This window comes from Anneissia japonica, unplaced genomic scaffold (genome assembly GCF_011630105.1).
Source record: "Anneissia japonica isolate Jap-2015-1 unplaced genomic scaffold, ASM1163010v1 scaffold199_len4679917_cov187, whole genome shotgun sequence".
In the NCBI taxonomy this organism is placed as follows: Eukaryota; Metazoa; Echinodermata; class Crinoidea; order Comatulida; family Comatulidae; genus Anneissia; species Anneissia japonica.
Genome location: NW_022686322.1, coordinates 159,872 through 187,761, shown reverse-complemented (window position 1 = coordinate 187,761; position 27,890 = coordinate 159,872). Strand labels below are relative to the sequence as shown.

Here is a 27,890-nt window from a genome sequence, read left to right as displayed (position 1 = left end):
CGTTAGCTGCCTGGTATATTCTTGACCTTTGTACCTACAGCTGAATATGAGCAAGCTCAACTCATTCTCTGTCTCTTATACACATCTAGATGTGTATAAGAGACAGAAACTGTACTGCCCAAGTCTGATCAACTCAAAATCTATTAAATCTATGGTCACATTTATTTGTGTAAAATGTATTTTCTGTTAACCAGGTAGGAGCACAAACAGCTTAATATTTTTTTAAAACAAAGCTACTTTTCGAGCCTTAATAAACAATTTGATACTTAGATATATATTCTTAATATCAAAATCATATTAAAATACAAATTTGGACATTGACCTACTTGTGATGAAAAACATAGGAAACAACAATACTATAGAACAATACAATGATTAAAAACTCATTATAAAATTAAATCTAAATGTAAATTTAGCTTTGAAATGTTAACATGTTTATGTAATATAGTTGAACACCTTAAGCTTTTCATCTCATGACTGCCTGTAAAGGGCCATCTATGGTATGTGTAACTGTGATGCCAGGTCAGGGGAACTAATACAATTTAATCTTGAACCAAAATTATAATAATTTTCAATAATCATTTTTCTCACACAAAGTTCTAAGAAACAGTTTCCCTCAAATTAAATAAAATGCATGACAAACCTGTGCAGGTGACCTGAGTACATGCAATATTTTCATTTTCAGATTCATCAAATGTAAATGTTGCAGTACTTGATTTGAGAATTTCTATACATATATATTGTAAATTGTCGCATGATCCATTAAGGTTGACAGTCGCCAAAACACCAGACAATGTCATTGAGGATATTGACATAAATTCTGCAGAAGAAAAAAAGAATGAAGCAATCATCACTTGACAGCAAAGACTGAAACTACATACGTTATTTCAGATCTTACAGTGGTACCTCTAAATGTATACATTGACATACAGTGATGACAATAAGAACACTAACAAAATAATAATAATAATTAATAATAATAATAATAGCAACAAATCTATTAATATTATTTATTTATGCTTATTATAATAAAGCACTTTCCTTAGCAGAACATTTAAAAGTCCTTTATATTAAAATGCCTTATTAATTGATAACAGTAGGCCTCACTTTGCATTATTGCATAGTTGTCCAGCGCCTCGATGTTGGTTCAACAGGAGGCGCTATACAAATCGCAAAATTATTATTATTATTATTATTATTATTATTATTAATATTATTATTATTATTATTATTATTATTATTATTAATATTATTATTATTACTAATATTATTATCATCATTATTATTATTATTATTATTATTACTGCCTTGGTCATGGGAAACAGTAGGCCTATAAATCTTGCCTTCCCAATCCCAAGGTCCTGGGGTAAATTCTTGCCATGGTAACTTGAGTTTTTCTTATGACCAAAAATAAACTTCACTTCCTAGGCCTGAGTCTATGTATAGCATCTTATGTGTGTGTGTTTGTTATGTGAAGGGACTGCTACTTTACAGAGTGATTACGTTAGCTGCCTGGTATATTCTTGGCCTTTGTGCCTACAGCTGAATATGAGCAAGCTCAACTCATTCTGAGTCATCCAGGAAGGAATTAGCCTGAACCAAACTAACAACTCAAAATAGAATGATAGCATCCTACCAGCTACCAAATGAGTATTCTTTGTTTGGAGGCAAATTGCAATAAAAGGCTTTCAAATGACTGGAATAGTACTCAAACCCTATCATACATACAAGCATCAAATGGGCCCAAAAAGGAGCATGCTACACCATGCTACCTCAGTAAACGACTGGCTTAGTAGGCCATCATACAACATTCCTATTTTCTTTCAGTGCGATAGCCCCCTCCAGTGAAAAGTACTGCATATAATTAAACAGCCACATTGTAAGGTATTTACCTCGATTGTTGTCAGTGGTGGCACCAGCGGGGTGGCTTAAGCCCCCCCCCCACCGGACAAGTCAAGCCCCCGCCGGACAGAGCTTGTTGGGCAGTCAGACCATAGAACATATAAAAATAGGCCCACACCAAGCCAACACATGTCTGTCACAGTCTGAGAGTGCCATTTTCGGCCATCCAGAGGTTGATATTCTTTAAAAAAATCTCATTTGGGAGGGGTACCCCCTCTCAACCCTTTCCTCCAGCTCGAGCCTACGAGCTCAAGTCCCCTGCCGGACAACTTAGCCCCCCCAGAAAATATATCCTAGAGCCGCCACTGATTGTTGTCTCAACATTTTTGTGATATACAGTATACTCTGTATTGTACATTATAATACCAGGAAAATGGGACAGTAAGGCAATGTTAAAAGCTCATATCACTGAAGTACAATAAAACTATAAAAATAAACTAATTAAATAAGGCTTTAAGGTTTTACAGTTGTTTCAAACATTAGGATAGACATGTATTCAAAAACAATTACTGTAGAAGATTTGTTTGTATGGTATTCGTAAGTTTCATATATAATGTATCATTTGTCCATTATTATACTTTTATGTCTTTCGTCTATTTTGATATATACAAGCCAAGAGATTTTTACAGTATGTAATGAGAACATTAGACCCAGTCTAAAATCGACTTTATGAAAAAATGTGTTCATTTACCAACATCCTCCCAGGCCCCATTATTGGCACTTGTCTCTCCAAACCGCATGCCATCCCCTTGAGGGTCAGGACTAAAGAAGATATTTGCATCCCACAAGTCACTTGAACCTTCAGTATATGCTGAAGTTGGATCAGGATCCACGAGAACACTTAAGTTCACAGCATGACCTTGTTGCCATTCAATGATTTGATCCCCAACACTTACAGTCAGTGTCATTGCGGCAATCTCAAACCCTACATGAAAAATATACAAAAATAATATGCAGTCAGTTTAAGACAGAGGGCGTCCATAGGCCATATCGCTCAAGATTTTATTGCACAACAAATTGTTCACATTGTATTATTCTAGGCTAAAATTTTATTGGCGGGTGGCAAGTCTACAAAACAACATATAATAAAAGTCTCGCCTAATAAAATCAGAAATATTCTAAGGGCCTATAAAAGGCCCTATAAATACAGTCTCAGAAAAAGTGAACGGATTATTAATCACAAATAAAGGCGGGGCATCGGAGTGATTAAATCCAAAATTATAAGATTGAAAATTAATCCCCTGATACAATAATTTCCTCCTGGAGACAAAAAAAAAAAAGTCATACAGTATTCAAATCCATCACATTTGAACTGTTCTTTTTACGTAGATACGCATACTTCAATATCGTAACATCTCCCATATTTATTGTACAATCTTACCGCGGCATTGAAGAGGCATACAACCGACTGTGCTTCCTTCAAAAGTGAAGTCTGGGTTAGCAGCACCATTCTTTTTTATCTCTGCACATATGTAGTCAGCTTCATTGCACAAAAATGATTGTAGATCCCAGTTTTCAACCTTGAAGTAAAATATTATACAAAAAACATTTGGAAAAATTGTTTTTTTACACAGTTTATATTCTCATCATTTTTATAAATACTGATAATGTAAAAACATTCACTATTTATACATTACATTCTCTTTACTTTATATTTAATAATAGGCCTAAATATGATAAGCTAATGGTTGGTCTTATTATGAAGTTCCATAATTCTGTATAATTTATCCACACTTTAAAATGCACCACTTATTAAATGTTTCTTTTGATAAACTAAAATTTAATAAACTGCATATAAGTCTACTAAATCTACAAAAATATTTAATCTATATGAAATGAGATGAAACTTTTTAAAAATTTTGTGATTTTAAAAACCTCTCAATATTTTTCTTATCACCAGTAAACTAATTTAGTCCATGGTATATAATGTGAGGTTATTTGTAGATAAATGTCTATTTTTTAAATGGTAAAGAAATAAAAATGTATCTTCATTATCTAGGTAAATGCAGCCTATTGATATAAAATATCTTTTTTTTCTATTTTGTTTTACACAGATTAAGAATTAATGTATTTCCACATCTGAAATAAAAATTAAAACAATAAATATGAAACTAGCGGGCACCAATGTACAATTACAACAAAGGGTACACTTAACCACAATTATTATTATTTTAATAATTACTTTAATGTTAGTGAATTCCACTGGAGCACCAGAGGTCAGTCCTTGTGTCGATTGTGACATATCCAAAGTTGCATCATTCTCATAGAGTTTGGTCCCAGACCCATCACTTGCATTACTTAGGAAAACTGTAAATATCCACAAATCCTCTCCAGATATAGTCGCCGAAGTAGTGTCCCTTGTAACTGTCACATCTAGAAATACACTCTGCACCTTTCCTTCGACAATTGGCCAATTATTGGTTGGGTCATCACCAGCGGTTATAGAGGTCTCATCGACAATAACACCTAGAAAAAAAAACATGTTTTTTTTTTTAATTAGATATATTAATTCTAGTGTCTAAGCAGCTTGCTGGCTACCTGCATCTAAGCATCCACTGTGATTTAATAGACTTGCATAGTTGAACGGACCCAGGACGGTTTTTTTAAATACAGGGAGCAAAGTTCAACAGAGTCCGACCACAATTTCAATAAATGATATTTGCTTGTCTACTTAAGTGGTAATATATTGTGTGATGTTGTATTTTATTTATTACAGGGGCCCTAAACATCAGCCTCCCTTTATGGAAGTTGAAAAGGTTACCGTCTTTAAATATTGTTGAAATAAAAAATAAAAAAGTAAAAAAAAATAAAAAAAATAAAAAAATAAATAAATAAACAAAACAGGTGGCAGTGGCTAAACTCTCCAATAAATCCGCCCTTAGATTTGGTGCAACTTAGAGGCGTGCACTGTTTAACATAAATGAGTTCACGTAAAAGTTAAAAAAGCAATATATAATTAGAAGTTATTATCTGACTCTGGTATTAATGAACAGAATTAAAATCTGCATAAAATTTGCATGGCTCAATATGATCTAAACAGGAGTAATCATTGGTTTTTACATATATTCACCTTTACAAGTAAGACTTGCACACGATCGTACAGCTGTGTTGTCTGGATCCGGGACGAGCGTAAAGTTTGGATCAGCCTCTGCCCCTTTCGCAAGCATTACACATAGAAAGTTAATTTCGGAGCAGATGAGAGTTGAAACGTTAAATGTTACCATTGCTCCGGTTATCGTTCCTATTCCATTGCTGATTGCATCGTCTGCAGTGGTAATCTGTTGTGGAATTAGTTCAGGGTTAGTAAAATCATCAGTGGAATAGATAGATGAGGAAACAGCCCACAGATTGCTGCCCGATACATCTGCTCTATTATCATTTGCAGTTATTCCAAGGGTAAAGGTTATTTGCGATGACAATGAATTCTCAATGATTTCATCACCGCCTGTGATTGTAAGGGTCGTTCCTGTAACATAAACACCTGTGGACGAAACAAAACAAATGTTTATTAATAGTTCTCTGCTTTTGTATGTCTTCTTATAGAGTAGCAGTATGTTTTTGTATGCTTTTTTTTTTTGCTTTTTGTTTTTATTAGATAAACTAAAAATCAGTATAGGTCAGTTAGCTAAATTGAAGGTAGACACTGGAAGGGTACTGAATCTCAGATTCTATCACTGACCTTTTTTGGTTAATTACATAGATTTTTTAAGCACTCAAAATTGAAAATAATAATGTTATTTATAGCAACAACACAAGACAACAACCAGACCACTTAAAATGTAACAGACCACACCTACATAGGTTAAAACCTGTCCTGTACACAAAACCTGAGCCATATAATCAGAGGTATAGAAAACATGGGTCAAATAATACCTGGGCCCTAATATAATCTCTAAATACATACCATAGCATGTGACTTGTTGACAACCAATTAAATCACTGTCAGTTGGAGAGCCTGATAACTTGAATTCAGGATTTGAAGAAGACTGCCTTTGTAGTTTGACACATATGTACATAGCATTATCCAGACAAGTCTTACCAGTCATATCAATATTAGTTGTTATGCCACTAAAGGTTATTGTCTGTAAAAATAAATAATATAAACAAAATAAATCTTGCATTTATTTTCAACCATAGGTATACATAAATATTCTTACTGCCTGTAAAACATGTAAATAAATATATAAAATATAATTTATTAATTAAAATTTTTATTTGATACTTGCCATCTTGCAGACATTTACAAAACACTAATAACACATATAATTATAATATATTTTGCATAAAGTTGTAAATCCTTTTCATTCTCCTGAAGAATATATTTAAAAATTAACATACATACAACATACAATTTTTTGAAAGACCACAAACATTCATTTAAGCCAAGCTACAGAGGGAAAGATTTTTTTGATGTGGTACAAATGAAGTTGTTTGAAGGAAAACTCAAAAATGGTCAATAAGATACAGATTTTCAAATATTTTAAAACTTGGAAATACACAGGAGACTGGAGTTTATTGCCATTTTGAACTTTGAGCAATTGTTAAAATTGATTTAAACTGGTTTTTTTTTTTTTTTTTTAGTTTAACTATCAAATATTATTGGGCATTCCTTTGCTCTATTTAATATAAGTTATTTATTTATATTCTTTTTACTTACTTCACACCCAACAGCAAGTACACAACTTACAGGACGGATGCTTTATAAACCATGTCTCTATATGAGGCTTAGGGAGTTGTTTTAAGTCATGAGAACAAGTCTTACTGTGACAGGAATTGAACCCAGGATCCTGGGACTAGAAGGCAAGCATCTTAACCACTAAGCTATAACAATATATTGTAAACTACAATTGTATGATGTGAAGCGCATTAGAGGCCTAGTTAACACTCTGCCCGCCAAACACGGAGATCTCCGTGTTTGGTAACGCAACGCTTAACCGCCAAACACGAAGATCTCCGTGTTTCAGGTTTTTTTTTGTACAGAATTCGATAGATGTATCGACATGTACTAACAATTTGAACATTATGTTCGGTCTGGACCGTAAGTATTTCACTATTTTAAAGTATCCAAAATGGAAGAAAAAAGACAGAATTCGCATCGGAGCTAGCGCTGGTTAGCGTAAACCCGTGGCTAGGACCGGAATCTAACCATGCGGATTTTGGCAAAAGTATGTCATCAGATGATGTTAGATGTATAATTTATGATTTTTAAAATGTCAGAAATCTTTAAATAGTGATGTTTTGTTTTAGCTAGGCCTAGACTAGCCTAGCGATACCATGTAGGGTAGCTTTGGTTGATGTCTCTTTCGGGCGTCAGTGTTTGTTTACATCGGGCCAAAGAGTATAAATAGAACAAGAGAGCAAAGTCCCGTTCGTAAAAACGTCATGCCTGTGTAGGACGCCAACTAACGGTTGTATATTCTTTTTATTACCCAGTGCGCGATTTTTTTTTTCCGTACGAAACATTTGCATGAAACTTCACTCGGTCCATCTCGGATTGACTCGAGTGAGTACGATACGAGGAACAAGAGCAGACACTTCGCAATGTCGTGACGCTCGAGTTTTGCTATTATTGCTGTTTCTATGTTTACCTACACGGTAGGCCTATGAAATTTCACTGACTTATGTGATGTACGTCACTGTGTAACCAGGGAGATGTATTTTTTACATCTCCCTGGTGTAACTAACTGTGACCAGCCTTCTTGGATGTTATTAAATGTTAGTATATTATCTACAACAACAACAGCTAGTACCTGTGCGCGGTGCAGTACTGGGTAATAAAACATATACAAGCGTTAGTTGGCGTCCTACACTAGCTGCGTAGAGCGTATCGTTTTTTTACGCTCCCAATGAGCGTTGTTGGCTCTCTTGTTCTATTTATACTCTTTGATCGGGCGTAGCAAAATCGCGATTATCTCAGCTTTATTGGGCAAAATTGCGTTAATCTCTGAAAGTGAGTCAATTTCATTTTATTGTTACGGGTTATAGATTGTGATTAGAATAAAGTGTTTGGTACCATTGTAAAGTTAAGATGTTTGTGGTTCTTGTAGTATTAATTACATGTCAATCTGATCACATACGCACTCTCAATGAGCTTTGGAAAAGTGTTAAAATTCGCTAAAAAGTCTGGCAGTGGCTGATACTATTTTTTCAAACCCCTGGCGGTCAGAGTGTTAATATGAAGTCATATAGTCACATACATAGATTCTAGGCATCTGATTGGTTAAAAAGCAGGTAATACCTTTAACCATCACTCTTGTGATGTAGGTTTGAATGATAGTTCATAAATTACTGGTGAAGAAAATTACTATCACAATAAATGATATTACTGTTTTTGCCCTGCCACAATGTAATCTCTAGGCCCCACAAACATCGCTGACGGTGTAATCATGACATGCACAGACGTAAAAGGGACTGCATCCTCTAAGACAAGAGAGATTGGCATTAGACCGCCTAGGCCTAGGAGGCCCTCGGGAAGATAGTAGTATAGTATACCGCTCCACATATCCTCAGACAATAGATCTCACCATTCCCCTCATGAACAGTCAATGTTTATAAACTACATACTGTTAAGCCTAAAACATAATATTTTTATTACTTACACTACCAGCAGCAAGATTCATATTAGTTAATTGTTCGGTTGATCCTACTGGAGTATCTGGGAATGTACTATCATCTGCATTAACAAAAATTATAGCCTCCCATAAATCCATTCCTGTGATACTTGCGCCAGTACTACTAGAGGTGACATTCAAAGATGTTATTGTGATGCTATTTTCCGAGGCAGGTGATAATTCAATCACTTCTATGCTGTCTGTAAATGCTACGCTTGTTATTAATACACCTGCAAAAAAAGAAGTTAGGAAAAAAGATTTTTAGGGCGAGTCGAGTGGCCGAGCGGTAAGGCAGGGGTGCCACTAGCCGGTTCTAGCCGCTCCTCGCCCATTGTTCGGTTAGTAGAACCAAGTCTTCTCGGATAAGGACTTAAATTCGGAAGAGTAGGGGTTACCCCGATGTTATGGTTCATTTCAGCCCCCGTCATTGTGGAATGATGTGAACATGTATCTATCAAAGCGCCTCTTTACGGCTGCTAGGTAGTCACGGACCACGCCAATACGCAATTAAGCACAATGACGCTGCAAGTTATCGGTAATTCTCCTACCTTTACCTTTACTAAGAAAAACAACATACAAAAAAAAACAATAAGCCGCGTTTGGATATCAATTTTTTCTACAAAAATTAACCATCTTTCTTAAAATATCATAAGCAGACTTAGTTTAGGGGATTATCATTATCATCATCATCTTCCGTTACTGTGCATAACGTCAGTTGAGTATACTCGCACAATGTGTTTGTACAGTACCCATATATGTCGCGCTCAAAATGGAAAGAAAAGTAAACAAATAAATGAGAATGAGTTCAATGACGCTTTTCTCATTATTTAATCATCCTTATTTTGCGCCCTCTATAGTTGACTCTCTAGATACTTTCACTTCACCTGTTTGCTTATTAGCATAGTATATAAGACCTTGCCTGCCTAACTCCTCTCTCGGTTGTTGTTCTGTCATTGATACAACAAAATATTCAACACTTATTCGTGTGGATTTGTTTCACTCTTTAAGTCATCTTAATAGGTATTCTTTTTTAAAATAAGAATGAAAAATTCAAATATATTTATTCAACTTATAAATACATGAAAATAGATAAAAATTATATATAATTAAATAAATCAATGATTACATATCGATCGTGGCAACATCATTGTAACGCCAACATTATTTATTTTTCATGAGTTTACGTCATCAGTGTACAATTTGCTTGACCTTTTTTTTCAATTCATGCGCAAAAGGTCAAAACAACTTGTACAGTGTATCTGATTTGATTGTTATTCAATAGCGTGGATTCTAGGCTAGTGTTTTTACACCTAGTCCCGGCGCCAATCTGCAGAAAGAGAAGGAATCGCTAGTCTAATCATAATTTGTTGGTAAGTGGTAACTGAAAACATGACATTCTTAGAACAAGGTCAATTAGAACCCGGAAAAAATCACTTAAAATTCAAGAATTCCTCTGTATCAATGGACCTCCCTAATAAAGAAACTGAAAGATTAATAAGAATATTTTAGGCCTATCTAGGCATATTTTAAAGACTCAAGTAACAAATTTAGATGTAGGACTCTTGTAAGCAGGTGACCGAGGCCTAGGTCGTAACCTAGCCTATTTGAAGCCATCAAACAGTTTTACCTCTCTGCACCGAAACAACAAATTTAATTACAGTATTCTCTCAAAAGCTTGAAGAAATATTAATTTTTCTACCAATGTCTATCAGTGATAGTAGACATTTGCCAAAACTTAGCCCTTACCTCTACAATCTGTGTCATCACTTGCTGTACTAACAAGTGGCGTCAATGAAAATGTCTCGCCATCATTTTGAGTAAAATTTACGCAAATGTACTCCATATCAGAACACATAAGGCTTGAGACATTCAAACTTGCATTGATACCATTAAAGCCAACAACGTTACCAGCAGGAAGATTTTCAGTACTTTGACTTGATAGGTCACCTTCTTCGATAGCATTCTCTGTACCAGAGCAGTCAGCATTTCCACTCAAGTATATCAAAACCTTCCATAGGCCATTAATAACGCTGCCATCATCGGAATCTGTTTTCACCACCAAGTTCACAGAGGCTGTTAACATTGTTGTTTGGTATTCAGTGATGTAGGGAGTGTTATCTGCCATTACCCTGAAAGATGTGATGGTTACTCCTGAAAAAAAAAAAAAAAAAAAAGGATTTGTATAGAATAAATTTATGTTGTTTTAATTATTTTGTAAAATGAGCTATTAATATATTTTGTTAATATGATTATTTTATATATCATTACAAATCTGACCAATCAGTGATTCTGGTCATGCCTCACAGAAAAAAATACATAAGTTGCATATGTGACAACTGCTGTCACACGCTGGGTTAATTACATATATAGCACTGTATAACTAAGTGTTTAGGTTGTTGTTTTATGCGCTATCGCGCTTTGTGTTAATAGGCATTTAGACAGCGCCAATCATTGTCATCAGAACACCTAACCACTTCTGTCTTTCAGTTGTTTGACAATCAATATCATCAGGCTCTATCAATATTAGTATCACTAACTATTCTGGTCACTATGTAAAAACTGACGATAGAGATACCTTAATCATTCTCCTCAAGATGACGATAGCATTCTCTACGAAAAGCTGAGATATTTTCAACACTATGCATGTAGTTGTATCAAAATATACTCTTTTGTTAAAACATTAGAAAATGATAATTTAAGTATTATAATGTCATTATCATCCTTCAATAAATCATTTTCTCAAGTTAATGGTACCATAAAGTTACATTTTTAATTAACTTTACCATCAATATTTTGATTATCTTTTCCATTATAATTATTATTATTTTATGGTCATTTCTATTGTTATTATTGTTTTTATTATTAAAGTATTATTGTTTCTATAAAATTAATAAAACTACACTAACCTAACAAGTCTTAATTTTTCGCATTATAATAACCATTAACAAAATGATTTACCAATTTTAGACTTTCCATCTTTTACAAAGAAATATTCAAACACATTCTGGAATATGGCACATGAATAATGGATTCAGTCCTCTGCACCAAACACATTAATTAAATATCATATTGTAATACCAAATACCTTTACAATCCGGTACGAAACAGCCTTCTAAAGTACTACTAGCATTCAACTGAAAATTTACAGACGGAGATCCTCGAGAAACACGTACACAGATAAAAGGTACATCTATACACTCCTGAGACGTCAGATCAAAAACTGCAGTTATTCCTGTCAGGGTGCTTGTTGACCCAGCAGTCACATCTTCATTCTCAGCTGAGCCTACAGTAACTGTAGCAGTGACAACAGCAGCAATTGTAGTGTCACTTGCACTTGTGAACACCTCAACATCCCACAGTCCTGTGCCACTAACACTACCGGCACTACTATCGGCTGTAAGGTCTATATCAAGAGAGATTGTTGATTCTCGATTCTGCAAAATGCTATCGGATGTTGATGGAATCACACTAGAGATCAACACACCTGTATCGCAAAAGACAAATCATTATCATAAAAATAATTGTTTATTTATTACGTTTTCCATTTTTAAAAAAGACTTGAGACTATCTCTTTATTGTGGAAGGAGCAAACTAATTCATTAAATATTAACCATAGCTTTAAAAAAGTTGTACTGTAACATCAGGTCTTATTTTTATATCGAAGTACTATCTAACCATAAAATATTAATTCATATATTTTATTTTATATATTTATTTTATTTTGGGGCCCCCACACGCCGAGCACAAAGACTACAATAAAAAAGGATATCTTGTCAAGTTGAAAATAAATCCAAGGCAAAATAAGAACAGAATTGCTTGAAAAGACTGCTAGTAATTTCAAAGGCTAGAGTGTATCCAACTTCGAACAATGTCGAAAAGGGAATAAGGACGTTTGTTAGAGAGACGGTTCGCACGTGGCGCCTTGGGTCAGACTGTTCCATTTTTTTCGAAGGGGTTTTCCGTTTTGGGAACAATGGCAATTAGTCGGTTATCCAGGTAAGTATTCACGAAATAGACTATTAATTCATATATTTTATCTAATTGTGTTAACTGCCTATAAAGGCTGTCAGAATTTGTTAATTATATAGCAAAAGATAACAAAGGTATTTAGAATAAGTGCAAATATTTGCCAAACAATCAAGAATACCCACACTTGTGATAACAAAAAAAAAAAATCTGTCATCACAGAATGACTCTCCTGGTACTAAATTAAAAAAATAAATCATTAAGATAGACCACATCATAAGTTATATTTTGATCTTTGATAGATATTTCCAGGTTGAGTAGAACCGAAATATGATCATTTAGAAATTTATGTGTTTAAAACACATTTTGGACAACATCTCTTCTAAGATAAACAACTTGGGTGGTTTCTTTGATAAACAGCCTTACAAAAAGTGCTTCAAAAATCTTAAAGTATGTAAATGAACAATGAACATTTGCTATTATGAAAATATGCTTATCAGAAACCATGAGAACTCAATTTTTATCTGAGAATTCTTAAATTGACCTTGCATACAACACGAACCATTTTGTCACGCCACCTCAGAAATGTACAATATTCCTAATGTTCCTCTACATTTAATGCCTTACATACCCGTACAAGGTGCTGCTTGACAAACTGTGTTACTCGATGGCGAGATTTCAAAGTCTGGACTAGCAGATGAAGATTTTGTCAGCACTGCACACAGATACATTATGTTGCCGTCTCCACAATATTGACCACTGAAGTCCATGGTAACACTTAGGCTGTTTAAATCAAGTGAGTCCCCAACACTTGCTATGTCCATTCCAGCATTTGCAGCTGTAAAATAATCAATATTAAATAAATTAATTACCATAGTAGAAACAATTTCAAATACATTTATTATTGTTATTAATGTTTTTGTTGGGGAATGTTACAAAGAAAATGCAAAAATAAACTCATAATCATTTTGTGATTCTATATTTATTTTGAACTTAGACAGAGCATAAGCATATTGCATGGCTCATATTTATAGCATGTATGTCTCATGTAGGCAGCATACATACTTCATGAAAGCATCATGTTTGCAGCATTCACTGCATGTTTTACGAAAGCCTAAATAAGACAGTATGTATAGCTAGTTAGTAGCATATACATCTATAAGCCCTATACTGGCTGAAAGGTCCAGAACCACAGGTGCCAAAATGGGCCTTGATAGGAGTCTCCAGACCATTTGTAGTCCACTGTGCATGACTCATGTTAGCTGCAGTATGCATGCATTATGTAGTCAGCATGCATGCTCAATCTATTCAGCATGCGTTATCTCCTGTAGGGCCAAGAATAGTCTTTCTTGTTATTATTTTTAATAACACTATTATAATCATCATCATTGCCATCATAATATCTATTAAAATTATTGTTTGAATACTTTATAACTACTGAATTATTATTAGAGAGCTTTCGATTCCACGACGGTAGGACGTAAGAACGTAATGACGTCACCAAAAGTCATCTGCGCATGCGAGAACGTTACGACACAATCTGGCCAAATCTACCTATGCAGAGAACGTAGGACGCCCGGCAGGATGGTCACACATGAGCGCTTCCTTTCTAGCGTTGCGTCGTCGAACAAATCGAAAGATCCCTATTATTATTATTATCACCATTACCATCAGTGTGTCATAGATATGCCACAAGTAGACCCATTTACAGGGGCAATTTGAACTCACTTGATAATGCTACTTGTTCAGAACTAATCCTTGTACCACTTCCATCTGCATTAGCACTTGCATACACATTGACGTCCCAAAGATTGTCGCCAGTAACCCCAGCATTACCAGTAGGATAACTAACATCAAATACAACTGTTGTTGATCGATCTTCTAGGAAACCAGCAGTAATAGTCAAAGTTGCACCACTGAGAATTTCAAGCCCTGAAAAGATAAAGAAATCATAATCAAAACAAAATCATTAAAAATATTAATGTAGTTGATATATATATGTTTCATGTTTATGTTCTTCATATTACTACCCACCTGACATAAAAACAAATGCATACAGTATTGAACATATTTTTCAAGTTCTATGGAGGTGAGGCTTTTTATATACCTTGGTTAGCAAACCCGCCGTCAGCAAAAAATGATGATTTAAAATAAAAATAAAAATAAAATTTAATTTTTGGCTAATTATCGCACCCACCACCACAAAAAATGAAAATTTCAGAAAAAAATAAAAGCTTTTCTTTATTTTTATTATGCCTGCAGCTGCCTTGAAATCTCCAAAAACAAGAATTGCCTATTTCTATTATTATATAAATCTAAAGCATTAATGATCCCATTACTTCAGCATTTACATTAATCCTTTTCTCCTCCGTCTGGATATTTGTTAAATAAGAAAACAAATTTTATTTATATTTTTTTTACACTCTCCTCTGATGATCATTGAAGAAATAAGTTCACAAAACAAGGTATAAAAAAGTCTCGCCTAATCTATAATGTTGCAGGAACCGTAAATGCATGAATAAGCGCCGCACCAAACCGGATTTTTTTTCGCTAAGGGCCGCTCTCAAATAAGTGCCGCAGCGCTTAATCGAAAGTATATTTACCCTGTGTGTAATGAAACACTTTGAGAAACAGGGTTTTAAATACAAGACATTCAGTGTTAAAATGAAGAAATAGCACAATGAAGACACAAGAATGTCTTTAAAAACGTTTATGTACGATGATGTAGCCTACTGAAGTACGGGAATAAGTGAGACAGGTAACATGGGAAAGAGAATGGATAGTGCCAAGCCAATATATTTCTTATAAGTGCCGCTCTTGAATAACTGCCTCACTGAAGCCTCCAAAAATGTTGTAAGTGCAGCAATGCTTATTCAAACATTTACGGTAATCATAATCATGATTTGTGATCCATTTAAATGAAAAACAATGATGATCTTAAAAATGAATATCATTATCATCATGAGTGGTGAATCGAATGGCCGAGCAGTTAAGGCAGGCGGGTTGCAACCTGCAGCCATAGGCAGCGATGGCTTGAACGGTATGCTTGCCTATGGTTCTGGAAAAAGTCTTCCTGAATGACTATAAACCATAGGCCCACAGTGGTCTAGGTGTACGTTAATGATGCATTTCTGGAAAAAAGAGCAGGAAACGGATTTCTGGTGTACTGACCAATTCAACACCAGGTGCCACAGGTCCCCAATCTGAGTTTCTTTAGCTACTCAAATAGTAAGAATTGAACTATTTACTTTACTGTACTTCATTCCAATTTGGTTCATACTTATGTTTTGCATTTTTACAATAATAACCCAACCTCCCACTACCCATGCCTTGTATTGTACACTCACCAGTGCATTGTATTTGAGCACAGCCAACATCAGCTGTACTTGGTTGATAAGTGAGTGTAAAGTCAGGAGCAGGCCTATCACCCTGTTGGACTTCCACACAAACGTAATCAAAATCAGCACAACTAAGGTCAGTAAGATCAAAGTCGGCCTGAATCTGTAGACAAAATAGTACATAAATTAATATATAAGAAAACAAAGGGTATATGGTGAGCACTATATTAAAAACTGGAACAAAAACAATGGCTGATTGTGTCATCTACCTGGCTCAATTTGCTCAACCAGCAATATCAGTCAAATGAGAGTCAGATGTTTTAGGCTACTACTACAAGTTGCAGACTCCCCAATAGCTAAATTTGTAAGCTTATGGCCATCTGCTGAAACACACCCAGCTATCTATACTAAGTAAAATATACTTATTACTGAAAAATCTAGTCACTATCTGACTATCAGTTAGGTTTTTTTTTCTAGGGCACCATTCCAATTGACCTGAATTCTAAATAGTATATGTTTTGAATGTACTTCAATAATATATCCTTTTTCTTGAAAAAGTTTGGTGAAAAAGTTTTTTTCCAGGTCACCGAAATTTGAATCTACCTCAATGCAAGATCTAGGCTTGTGGAAATTTCAAAGCACGTAATAATAATATAGCTGCATGAAATGGAAATTTACATAAAACAAATATTTAAAACTTTAAACAAGATTTGTTACCAGTAGCAGAGGTCAAACTTCTTTTATAGATCTTATGCATCTAAAATTATACATATCATTATCAAACAACTCTACAATTAGGCCTATGTTTAACACAAAAAAAAAAAATTGCCGATGACCAACCCTAATTTCCAAATGTAAATGGGATTAGGGTACATAATTTATTTTCTGCCTTATGTACTATGGCTTAATGGTGCTTAACAAAATTATGGCTACATTTTATACAAAAAATAGAATAGATCCCGTATAAGATCACCTTTGGCCAAACTGACATTCCGTTGTTATCAAGACCATAGTCGTCAGAATCCAGCATATCAACAGCAGCGGATTGTAGTCTTGATCCTGTTCCATCAACTTCTGAATTAAGGAAAGCAAATGCTTTCCACAGACCAGTTCCTTTATGAAAACAATTCAGATGGATACTCAATTATACTTTAAAGATGTAGTTGAAGTATTTTTAAGCACTTTCTTTCATGCAAAGTGGTGCTATCAAATCTGGTAAAAAACTAAAATTAATGTTAATTACTCGTAACTATAATTAGCCTACTGTACCTCGACCTCGAACCTCTGTACCTCAACCTTGAATTGAAGCCCTGGGCTTCTTTTTTTTTTGCGAACTTTGGATAGGCTTTTTTCGAGATGGCTTCTTTTCGAGGCAACTTTTGCAAAGAGGGGTGCTTCTTTTCAAAATGAATGCTGTAAATTTTCGGAATTAGCACTATAAAACAATAAATAAGGCCACTGTAGCATCAATCTGTATGATGGAGTGCATTAACCAGCATTAAATCACTTAAAACTACAGTATAAAATAAGCATGTTTTTATTTATTTTGTTTCCTTGAAATTCATGTACACTGTATGAAAAAAAGCCTATGCTATATTTAAAAGAAGATTGTGGGCTTCTTTTCGATGCTAATTTTGCAAACTGACAAGGGGCTTCAATTCGAAATGGGCTTCTCATCGAGATTAAGCCCATTGGGCTTCAATTCGAGGTTTTACGGTATATGATTATATACAGTTTGGCTGACTATCATACAATACAAACTACTCAAAAATTTATTTATGTAATAATTAACTGCTTTTCACAGGGGCATTATGAGGATTATTAGTTTTTTCCTAAACTACGCTCACAGTGACTCACTCAAAACCATCTTTCCATGCTTGCAGGCAAGACAATATAGAGGTTGTCGGATAAATATTTTTCAAGAACCAAACTTGCATTCACTAAAGCATCACATCATCATAGCATAAAAAAACACTAATGAGGTACATTATTACGTTAGATGGCAGTTTAGTTAATTACCTTGAATACTTGCATAGTTTGTGTCAGAGGACAAGGTGACAGTCAAATTTACATTAATGTTGTCTGTACCTTGGATCAAGGATCTGTCTTCTGTTTGGGCAGGTAGTACATTTGTAATAACCACACCTAAAAAATACCATTTTCATATAAGGCTGAGAAATATTCTTTGAGTCATATTTTCAAATTCTTTAACTTCGAATACTCAAAAGTAACATTGGTATGGAGATACACCTGCACTGGTGATAATTAAAGATGATAATAAATATTCAAGAAAAAAGTATGTCCCCATCGGGATTCGAACCCAAGACCTTTCAATTACCTTTCGGCTACGCTACCAACTGAGCTATATTTTGCCATTAGCACACATATTTTTTTCAAGGTATTGTGTAAATTGTTATGGTTTCTTCACACTTTTGATGAAGTGACAAAACTGTATCATCAAAAAGGCATAATAGAAATTAATATCAATGATGGAAATAATGATTAAAAATAGTCCTGTGAAAATAAAGATAAATAAGTATCAATATTCATATAGGGTCTATGTGAACAATCATTAGACATTTCACAAAATAAACAAAAATAAACAGAAATAAACAAAATATAAAACACAATATTACAATAACAATGACCTTAATAAAAGAGAAGTGCCAAATAACACACAAAAAAAACTACAAACCTTCACAACTAATATCAGTGCATTTCGTAGTTGAATAACCTGTGTCCGGTGTTAGAGTAAAAGCAGGTGATGCTGATGGATTAACAGATAATGTTGCACAAAATTTAGGAAGCTGTGAACAATCTTTACTGTCCAGGTTTAAATTTGCTGTTCCTTCCAGTGTAAAAGTTTGCCCTGGAGTAACCCCAACATTGGGATTAGTTAAAGTAGCATCGACCCGTGTCCCAGTGACAAGATTTTCACTTGAATCGGCTATGTAGAAGGATAAACTCCAAAGATTTGCTCCGATTAGGGAATCACTTCCTGCTGTAGTGCCAATCGTGAACTGAGCAGTAACGGAATGACCATCCACATGCTCTATAAGTGGATCTCCGGAATTTACGTTTGGAATAATATTCGTAATGATAACTGAAACACAAAACAAAAGAATTACTCAACTATGACCAAAGAACATACAGTATTGCAGTAGTAAAACATCAGTGAGAATGAATACTGTGGATGTGAAAAATTTTTAAAAGGGGTATATTTCTTGAAGTTTTTCATACAATTATCAAAATTGGTTACCTTAATTTGTTTGGTAACCAATTTAGGGATTTTTGTCGATTGTGTCCATAAACTGGCGAAAACTATTTAAATGAGCTATTCAAAATATATTGTTAAATTTTTAAGGTTTTTATAGTTTTTTTTTTCTTTTTTTCCGACAGCCTGTACATCTACAACAAAATGGAGAGAAAAAAAGGATAATTCCTTACCATTATTTTGAGCTTCAGATGCAAAAATCTATATGGAAATAAAAAAAATATTATTTATTTATTGTCTTTATACTGGACACTTTCAGTGCTAAAGCACTGATTTCCGAAGTGGTTCAGTATTAACAAAAAAAAAGAACTATTGAAGAAACATCATTAAAAACAATTTCTTAAAATATCGACAATACAATTTAATTTATATTGGGAATAATATGCATGGCAGAAAGAATTTAAGTTATCTTATAAAGGATTTGAAATAGAAGTTTTAAAATCCAAAAGTGTCATGGATTCAAAGTTTGTTTTAATATTATCTGGGAGGTTATTCCATAATTTAATTGATCTGTGAACAAACGTTCTTTTACCTTGCATATTATTCCATGGATGTTCAATTAGAATATTATTATTGCTTTGACTTTGTGTACAGTGCAAAATCAAACAATTATTTGAGGTTAGAAAGAAAAGAGGAAAGGCAAATTTGGAAGACTAGGCCAGGCATAATATTACAAGAAATGTGCATAATTCTACTGTAGTTATGACAATGAACTTAAAATTTTCATATGGTAATACTGTAAATGCTCAAATAAGCACCGCGGCAATTAAAACATTTTTGGAGGTTTCAGTGCAGCTCTATTCGAGAGCGGCGGTTATTGAAGAGCAGCGCTTACAAAAAAATATTGGCGTGGCGCTTTCCATGCCCGTTCCCATGTTACCTATCTCACATATTCGCGTAGTTCAGTAGGCCAATCATAAGTCCTACGCCATCGTAAATGAACGTTTATAAAGAAATGCTTGTTCAGCACTGTATACATTTATTACACTCAAACAGGGTAATACTATACTCTTAATTAGGTGCCACAGCCATTATTCGAGAGCGGCACTTAGCTAAAAAATCAGGTTTGGCGCTGCATTTATTCGAGAATGTCGCTTATTTGGGGATTTACGGTAAGACTAGTCCCTAGTCTCGCGCAAGTCGCAGGAATCGCCTGGAAATCGAGACAGTCTCCCACACTCCAGCAAGAAAGCAGAAATCTTCCAGAAGCTAACCCATCTCCAGTAAATTCATTCAGGTAGTGATGGGTAAGGGTGCTGACAAAACTTTGCGTCATGACTAAGCACGAGGCGATTGTGTTTAAGGTAGGCCTATATGAATTGATAACCTGTTCATTTGTTGTCAGTGTAACCACGGTTTGTAATAAAAACTATTTTGAGTCCTTTGAACCATAATTTCGTATACGGTACCTCCAGCCGAATTTATGCACATGCATGCTAACCACCATGACACATCCACACAAATATGTAGGTCTACCACAATGTTATACAATCAATACTTGTATTAAATGGTCAACATATTTGCCTGGGCAAGTACACCTACTCAAATCCAATCACATTGGAAAATGCAATTTCTGGGTGTTTCTTATCACATCTAGTTATGTATATATATTGCTGGGCTTGGTAATTCCACAAATTAAATGGAATCAATCGTATAAAACATTAAAATCTATAAACTTATTGGGCCTTTTGACAGATTTTATCACTTATTGAGGCCTGCCTTCCTAAAAGTACAAACAATGGTGCAATGACATTTTTTGATGATGGATAGTAACCATTGCGAAAATGGCTGCGATCCACAACTCGCGATAGTCTCATTGACTTCACAAGTTTTAATATCACTGCTCTATGGATGCACTTCACTTCATGATTGGTCGAAATCCACAGTCAGATCTTGAGATCGGTACCAGACCTCTAGCCAAACAGCGATAAAACAAACAAAACACTTTTAATTTCTTGATTTCTATCGGGTGTTTAAAATACATCTGAACTGGTTACTGACCAAAATGGATGGCTTTCTTTAAAAAGTAGACCTAGGCCCTAAGTAATGATTAGGGAATTTGAGTCAATTTGGCCCCACATAAATTTTTTTTTCTCTAATTTTTTAAATTTATATCTAACATAATAAAATTTTTAAAAACAACAAAATAAACAAGTTTAATAGATAACAAATAATTCACAGAGTTTCCTTTAAAAAGAGATAAATTCTAAAGTACCTTAAGATGAGAATTAAATGAAAACATTACCAGATTTTTTTGTTACTTTCAAAAACAATTCATTATTACTGTATACAACCATTCATTATTATAAAACAAACAAAAAAAACTCCTGTAGTTAACTAACAACGATACAGCACTTGCTAGTCATTGTGCTTATGTTTCTGGTAGAGTAAACAGTTTAGGCCAAGTAAAAAAAAAAAAAGTAGTTTCTCATCCTAATATTTTGGAAAGAGGAGAATGAGGGTTGTTTTTTTTAACTCCGAGATGGCAAATCCATGATGTTCGATGGAATCCAATCTACTACTTTTTCACTTTTACCAAGTAGACATATTGAAAGCAAATAAAAGAAGCACTAGACATGGTTTATACCATGTGTCCCCAACAACTGAACAACTGAAAGAGGAATTTTTTCCGATGTGAGTTAGCCATATTTTCTTACATTTCGTAAAATAAAGGAAATTAAAAAAAAAACAAAACAAAGAAAAGGGGACAAGAAACTAGTAATTTGTTTTTATTTGGCCTTATACAAAATCACAAATTATATTAGGAGCCTTAGGGCTGCTTGGAATACAGTATATTCAGTTTATTGGCTTTTCTAAAAATAATAACTGAGTTATGCAAGTGATTAGACGAATAACTAATTAATGAATTCAAAAATATCAACGGTAAAAATACAATAACTATGGGCTAAAATCTAATCACGATCAAGTACATCTTATTTATCCAAGTATCGAGCTCATCTTTAGATAAAGCTTTGTAAAGTTCAACCCATTATTCAAATTTAAGATGGTTATTTAAAATTAACAATAGTGGGAATTTTTTACGACATCTACAAAATATTTAGCATAAAATGTAACATGATTGAAATGCTTATTGCTAATATCATTAATGCCAAGACAAATATCTTGCAAAGAAAAAAACCAACAGATTTTGCACAAAAAAAAATACACTTGCATTGTCCCATGCAAAACACCAAAAAAAATCCCAAAAATCATTTTTGAAAGAAACTTTTCCTATTTTGAAGTAACATAAAAATTATCAACTTGAACATAGAAATTAGCATACGTAAACAATTTTTACCTATCATTTTACATCGAAAAATGATAAAAACACTTCCAGTTACTGGAAGTGCTTCATTTATTTATTTTATTATTATTTTATTATAATCATCCAGTTTAAAAATCAAGGTACACATTTTTTAAATTCCATAATTTCTATGCTCAATATGAGCAAGTTAATTTCAAAAATTATTTTTTATGACTTATTGTCATTTTCAAGCGACATCTTTAACATAAAATCTAGTAGTAATATTACGATCCTACAATAAATGTTTCTGGCCAATGCAAGGAAATGTGTATACTGTGATGAAAAAAAAACCAGTTAATAATGCAGGTTTGCAATTCACAATAGGAGCCTTAGAACTGCATGGGATACAGTATATGTTCAGGTATTTGCATTTCTGGAATAACAGAGTTATGCATTCATTGAATAAATAATAAATCAATGCCAATGTTAAAAAATGTTAATGGTAAAAAAAAAAAAACAGTGAGCTAAAAAATCTGATCAAGTATCAATCTTATCTTTACAATTCAACCAATTTTTCAAAATAAGTTGGATTTTAAAATTAACAATATTGGGTTTTTCTTTTTTAAGACACCTTCATAGGAATATAAAATATTTAGCATGCAGTGTTAACAGGATTGGAATCCTTATTGCTAAAATTATATATGCCAAGACAATATCATGTAAAGGACTAACAAATAACACTCTTAACATCTTAGTGTTAATGTTACAATCCCACAATAAATGAAACTGTTTCTGATCAATGCTATTTTAGGCATTGTGCATATGACTGTGGTAAAAATGCAGGTAAGGCCCCATAAAAAAAATTATTAGTTTATCACCCTAACAAAGAATAAAAACTGATGAGGGAGGGAGTTTTTTTTTTTTCGCTAATCCCGCCCCCATTTTACCGATGTTCACAAGTAAATCAATGGTTAGAGACACATATATAAAAAGTCATAAGAATGGAATCAAATTTATATAAAAAAATAAGTTTTTGTTGTTAAAAAAAAACAAAAAAAAAACAGATTTTTCCCAAAAGTGATGAGGGAGCGGGTGATAAACTAATAATTTTTTTATGGGGCCTAATGCATTGTTAAAATTCACAATAGTAGCCTTAGGGCTGCATGGGATATTGCAGTATATTCAGTTATTGGCATTTTTAGTCAACTTGGCCACAGTCAATCATTATTAGTAGGCCTCTAGCCTAGGCTAGGCCCATACTGTAAAGTTGGGCAGAGGATACCTAAAAAATCAGCCCCAATCCCTAGCAAAATAGGTACATGGAATCATAATTGCACTGGTTATATTATTATTAGGATTTGGTCAAAGCCTAATTTTCTGCAAAATCTACGCGGAAATATTGGCCCTTATATTCTGAAATGTGCGGACGGACTTCAAATTTTTGCGTGGAGGATATAAATTCCCCACGCAGGCCTTACTAGGACTCTAGGCCTATATTAAGAAATTATCATGCCCTAGCATTACATTAATGCCTATAATACATAGTCTGGGCTAGTCCTAGGTCTTCTGACATGGGTTAAAAGAGTCTTACTACAGTAGGGTCCTAACTAAGTAAGCTAGGCTACAGTAGCGTAGGCTGGGGCCTACTTAATCTATTATCTGGCCACCTACCTAGAGCGGGGCTCTGCTACTTTAACAATTAGGCTAGGCCTAATATAACTGTACGAAGACTTAGCTAGGCCTGGCCTAGAACGAGCTAGCCTAGGCATTACTACTAGGGGCCTAGGCTTAGCTGGCCTACCAAGGTTAGGGGACTAGGCCTAGGCCTAGGCCCTACGCCGCGGCCTAGTAGTAGTAGTGTAGTAGGAAAGTGGGCCTTACTTAGGTCAACTCACTTCTTAGGTCTTATAATAAGGTATTAGAGGACCAGATCGCAAATAGTCAGAGGGCTAACCTACACAAAAAGATAATGATTTAATATCAATATTCAGGCCATCACTGACCTAGGCCTAGGCCTATTTCGATTTTGACGCGATTTTTCGTTCTGATTATTGAGGGCGCGCTCCAAGCCTAAAGAAGAAAAAAAATGAATAAAGCGAACAACAAAAAACCTAAAAGTAAATAGGCCAACATAGTATGGAATATACGTGCAAATCGTAACTACATGCAAAACCCTTTTGGTTCATGATGCCTCCAGCAATTGTTCTCACACTGACAACAAAAATAAATAACATTAATTGCACAAACTTCAGCGTTTATAACATAGAATTGTTAGCTTTCAAATGGAGTTTAAAATTAAACATTAATTAATTTATACAAAGAAGACCGCCTTTTTGTAGCCTAATAATCATAAATGTGGTGTTATTAGTATGAATTTTCAAGATAATATTCAATGTAGGTCCTAAGTCATGATTCAATTTTTCAAAAGGTAAACTTTGTTTAATGTTTATAATTGTGCATGCTGTCAATATAAATCGCCTCAGTGCCTAGCTTGAAATATAAAATGAAATAAAGTCGACCATAGATCCCAATAACGAACGCTTAAAGTTAGCACTAACTGACACCAGGTATGCAAGGGCGAAAACTATAGAGAAAGCGGCATTGTTACCATTGTTGAAACATGAATAAAGTTTGTTTATGGTTCACATATTGCGAATTGTAGCAAGATTACTAACAATGGAACCTAGTCACAAAGCATGGAAATTGTATTGTGAAATAATTCCGTTGATATGCACTAGGAATTAACGGAAACGGACGTCATATACACCCGTGCGGATAGTAATTTGTAAACCAAAAAGACTATCCATGATATACATTCGCTGATTTATGTTAAATAGGCCTAATACGAGGAGTGAGTGGAATGATGATGGTGGTGGTGATAATAATGATGACTATAGAGCCTAATGATGATGATAATCATTACGATTATGCACATAGGTCTAACCAACATAGACATAAAACTAATGAAAAAAATAGTGGTTTCGCTAGAAATTTCCAGAAAGGGGCGATGCCTCCAAATGGGGATGTTGCCGATGGGTGAGTCAAGGGTAACCTCTCGAAGGGGATCGGTGGCCAATACTCCCAGAAAATTTGGGTATTTCAAAAACCGACGATTTTTGAAAGAAGACAGCTTTCCATGATCCCTGTTCCCCTCGTCCGACTTCCCCACTGCGACGCCCCTGTAATAAAAACATTAGAGAAAACCAAAAGGAAAGATCCTGAGAAAAGTGATTAATATGAAATAATCGAGGACTGACATGGAAGCGTAGGCCAGTAATGAATAAATTATTTAAAAAAAACATTTCCCAACGAATTGAAAGCTATGATTATAAAAATCTCTTGAAATAAAAAATAAAAAAACCCTTAGTAGATACAGGGGTGGCGCCAGGATTTTCCCGACCGGGGAAGGGGGTAATTGGCCGAGGTCCCCGACGGGGGAGGCGATTCCCCCGACGAAGGGTCAGATTTCCCCAACCAACGAAAGCAAAGTGGGCGTGGTTGAGCTTCGATTAAAAGGCTTCGAAAGTGGTCCAGGGAGCGAAGCCCCCGAAACTTTTGACAATTTAGGGGTTTTAAGGGCTTATTTTAGAGTCTACTATTAAATAGGGTAGAGAATTGTGATTTTTTTCCCCCGACGGAGTGCCAGCCCTCCCAACAGGGGCTCTGGCCCCACGGCCCTCCTGCTGGCGCCCCTAAGTAGATTGCATAGCCTCCCCATTGAAACATAACGATTTGTCGTTATTAAGTTTAATAGGCAAAATAATGTAAGAACATAATGAATTTTATTCCTGATTAGTTTCCATTGACCAAATTCAGACGAATTGGCACTTTCAAAAGCAACGGTAATTAGTGGAAATTTAAAACATGAATTTATCTTTCTCAGCCTCATAAAATGGCCTAAGATTAGTTAGGTGTCTACTAATTTGTTACCTGTGAGAATATTATTTACTATTTTAGTAGACAGGACCATTCTGCATTTGCACGTGTGATTATTTAATAGGAAACTACCGTACTGTATATTGGAGTCGTACAGTAGGCCAACCGCCACTATAAATGCACATTGAACATGAAGGATTATAGAAACCAGTTAATTATCACCTACTACTTACTAGAAAATTGATTAGAACGGTTTAAGGTAATCCCGTCAGAGTAGGGCCATTGGGGAAGGGGAATGAAGCTTAAATGTAAGGCCTATAAGACTGTAATACATTTTTGACGCATCTAGGACTAATCAGAGCGCCTCAGTGATCCATCTCCTTGTGATAATAGCTATTATATTCGATATCCACATCCTAATTCGCCATGGCAACCTTGACTATTAACGGTTAACAATTGCTGATATCGATTTCAAGCATTTGTAAAAATATTGCTATAGCACGTTTTTATACGGTTCCGTCATATCAGTACTGGTCATAATAAGTGAGAATGATAGACAATTGGGTCAAGCAATAGGCTATCATGTGAGCAAGGCCTTCTTGACCATAGCCCCTGTCGGGGAGTGCTGGCCCCCCGTCGGGGAGAAAAAGCACAATTCGTCGGAGAGAAAAAAAAATATATGCATTTTCTACATATTAGTAGACTCTAAAATCGATTAAGTAAGCCCTTGAAACCCCTAATTTGTTAACATTTCGGGGCTTCGCCCCCTGGACCACTTTCGAAACATTTTAATCGAAGCTCGACCACGCACACATTGCTTTCGTCGGGGAAATATGACCCCTCGTCGGGGGAATCGGGGAACTCGGCCCCCCGTCGGGCAAATCCTGGGGTCACCCCTGTTGACAAGGCCTACTAGAGTTAATTTCTAAGACCTGTAGCGAGTAATTAGCTCACTGGTATTTGATCTCACAACTAATCACTATTCCAGTAGAAACGTGTTATTATATGATCAGTATGATGATAAGCAATAGTAAATAATGATGGTGATATACCGTAAAACCTCGAATTGAAGCCCACTGGGCTTAATCTCAAGATGAAGCCCATCTCGAATTGAAGCCCCCACTTTAGTTTGCAAAACTTTTAGCCTCGAAAAGAAGCCCATTGTCTTCTTTTCAATGTAGCATGGTTTCTTTTCGAGATAGTACAGTACATACACTGTACATGAATTTCAGAAAACAAAATAAATTAAATACAAGTTTAGTATTTTTAATGCCAGTTAAATACACTCCATGATACACCTTGATGTCACAGTTGGCCTAGAAATTCACAAAATTTACAGCATTCATTTTGAAAAGAAGCCCCCCTCTTTTACTTTGCAAAAGTAGTCTCGAAAAGAAGCCCATCCAAAGTTCGAAAAAAAAAAAGAAGCCCAGGGCTTCAATTCGAGGTTTTGCGGTATAGCAATGTGACGATTAAATAATATTTTGTAGAAATAATGATAATAACATTATTATGATGATGATAATAATAATAATAATAATAGGCCTAAATAATAATAATAATAGGCATAGGTCTAAATAATAATAATAATAATAATAATAAAAATAACAATAATAATAATGATGATAATAATAATAATAATAATAATAATAATAATAATAATAATAATAATAATAATA

The 27,890-nt window shown here is 34.6% G+C and overlaps 1 protein-coding gene across 2 annotated transcripts in view; it reads right to left on the bottom strand.

Moving 5' to 3' along the window:
• The window catches only part of LOC117114839, a 91,694-nt gene that overhangs the window by 61,447 nt on the left and 2,357 nt on the right, over positions 1 to 27,890 (bottom strand). For both annotated transcript variants that reach the window (XM_033258504.1, XM_033258503.1), the window contains exons 2-16: positions 19,265 to 19,292; positions 18,513 to 18,920; positions 17,837 to 17,962; positions 16,791 to 16,930; positions 15,827 to 15,980; positions 14,208 to 14,411; positions 13,111 to 13,317; positions 11,599 to 11,997; positions 10,260 to 10,664; positions 8,502 to 8,743; positions 5,807 to 5,984; positions 4,973 to 5,383; positions 4,085 to 4,368; positions 3,284 to 3,422; positions 2,594 to 2,827 (exon numbers count right to left, since the gene is read on the bottom strand). In XM_033258504.1, the coding sequence (XP_033114395.1) occupies positions 2,594 to 2,827; positions 3,284 to 3,422; positions 4,085 to 4,368; positions 4,973 to 5,383; positions 5,807 to 5,984; positions 8,502 to 8,743; positions 10,260 to 10,664; positions 11,599 to 11,997; positions 13,111 to 13,317; positions 14,208 to 14,411; positions 15,827 to 15,980; positions 16,791 to 16,930; positions 17,837 to 17,962; positions 18,513 to 18,920; positions 19,265 to 19,292 (3,559 nt within the window). The remainder of the gene's footprint in view (positions 1 to 2,593; positions 2,828 to 3,283; positions 3,423 to 4,084; positions 4,369 to 4,972; positions 5,384 to 5,806; positions 5,985 to 8,501; positions 8,744 to 10,259; positions 10,665 to 11,598; positions 11,998 to 13,110; positions 13,318 to 14,207; positions 14,412 to 15,826; positions 15,981 to 16,790; positions 16,931 to 17,836; positions 17,963 to 18,512; positions 18,921 to 19,264; positions 19,293 to 27,890) is intronic.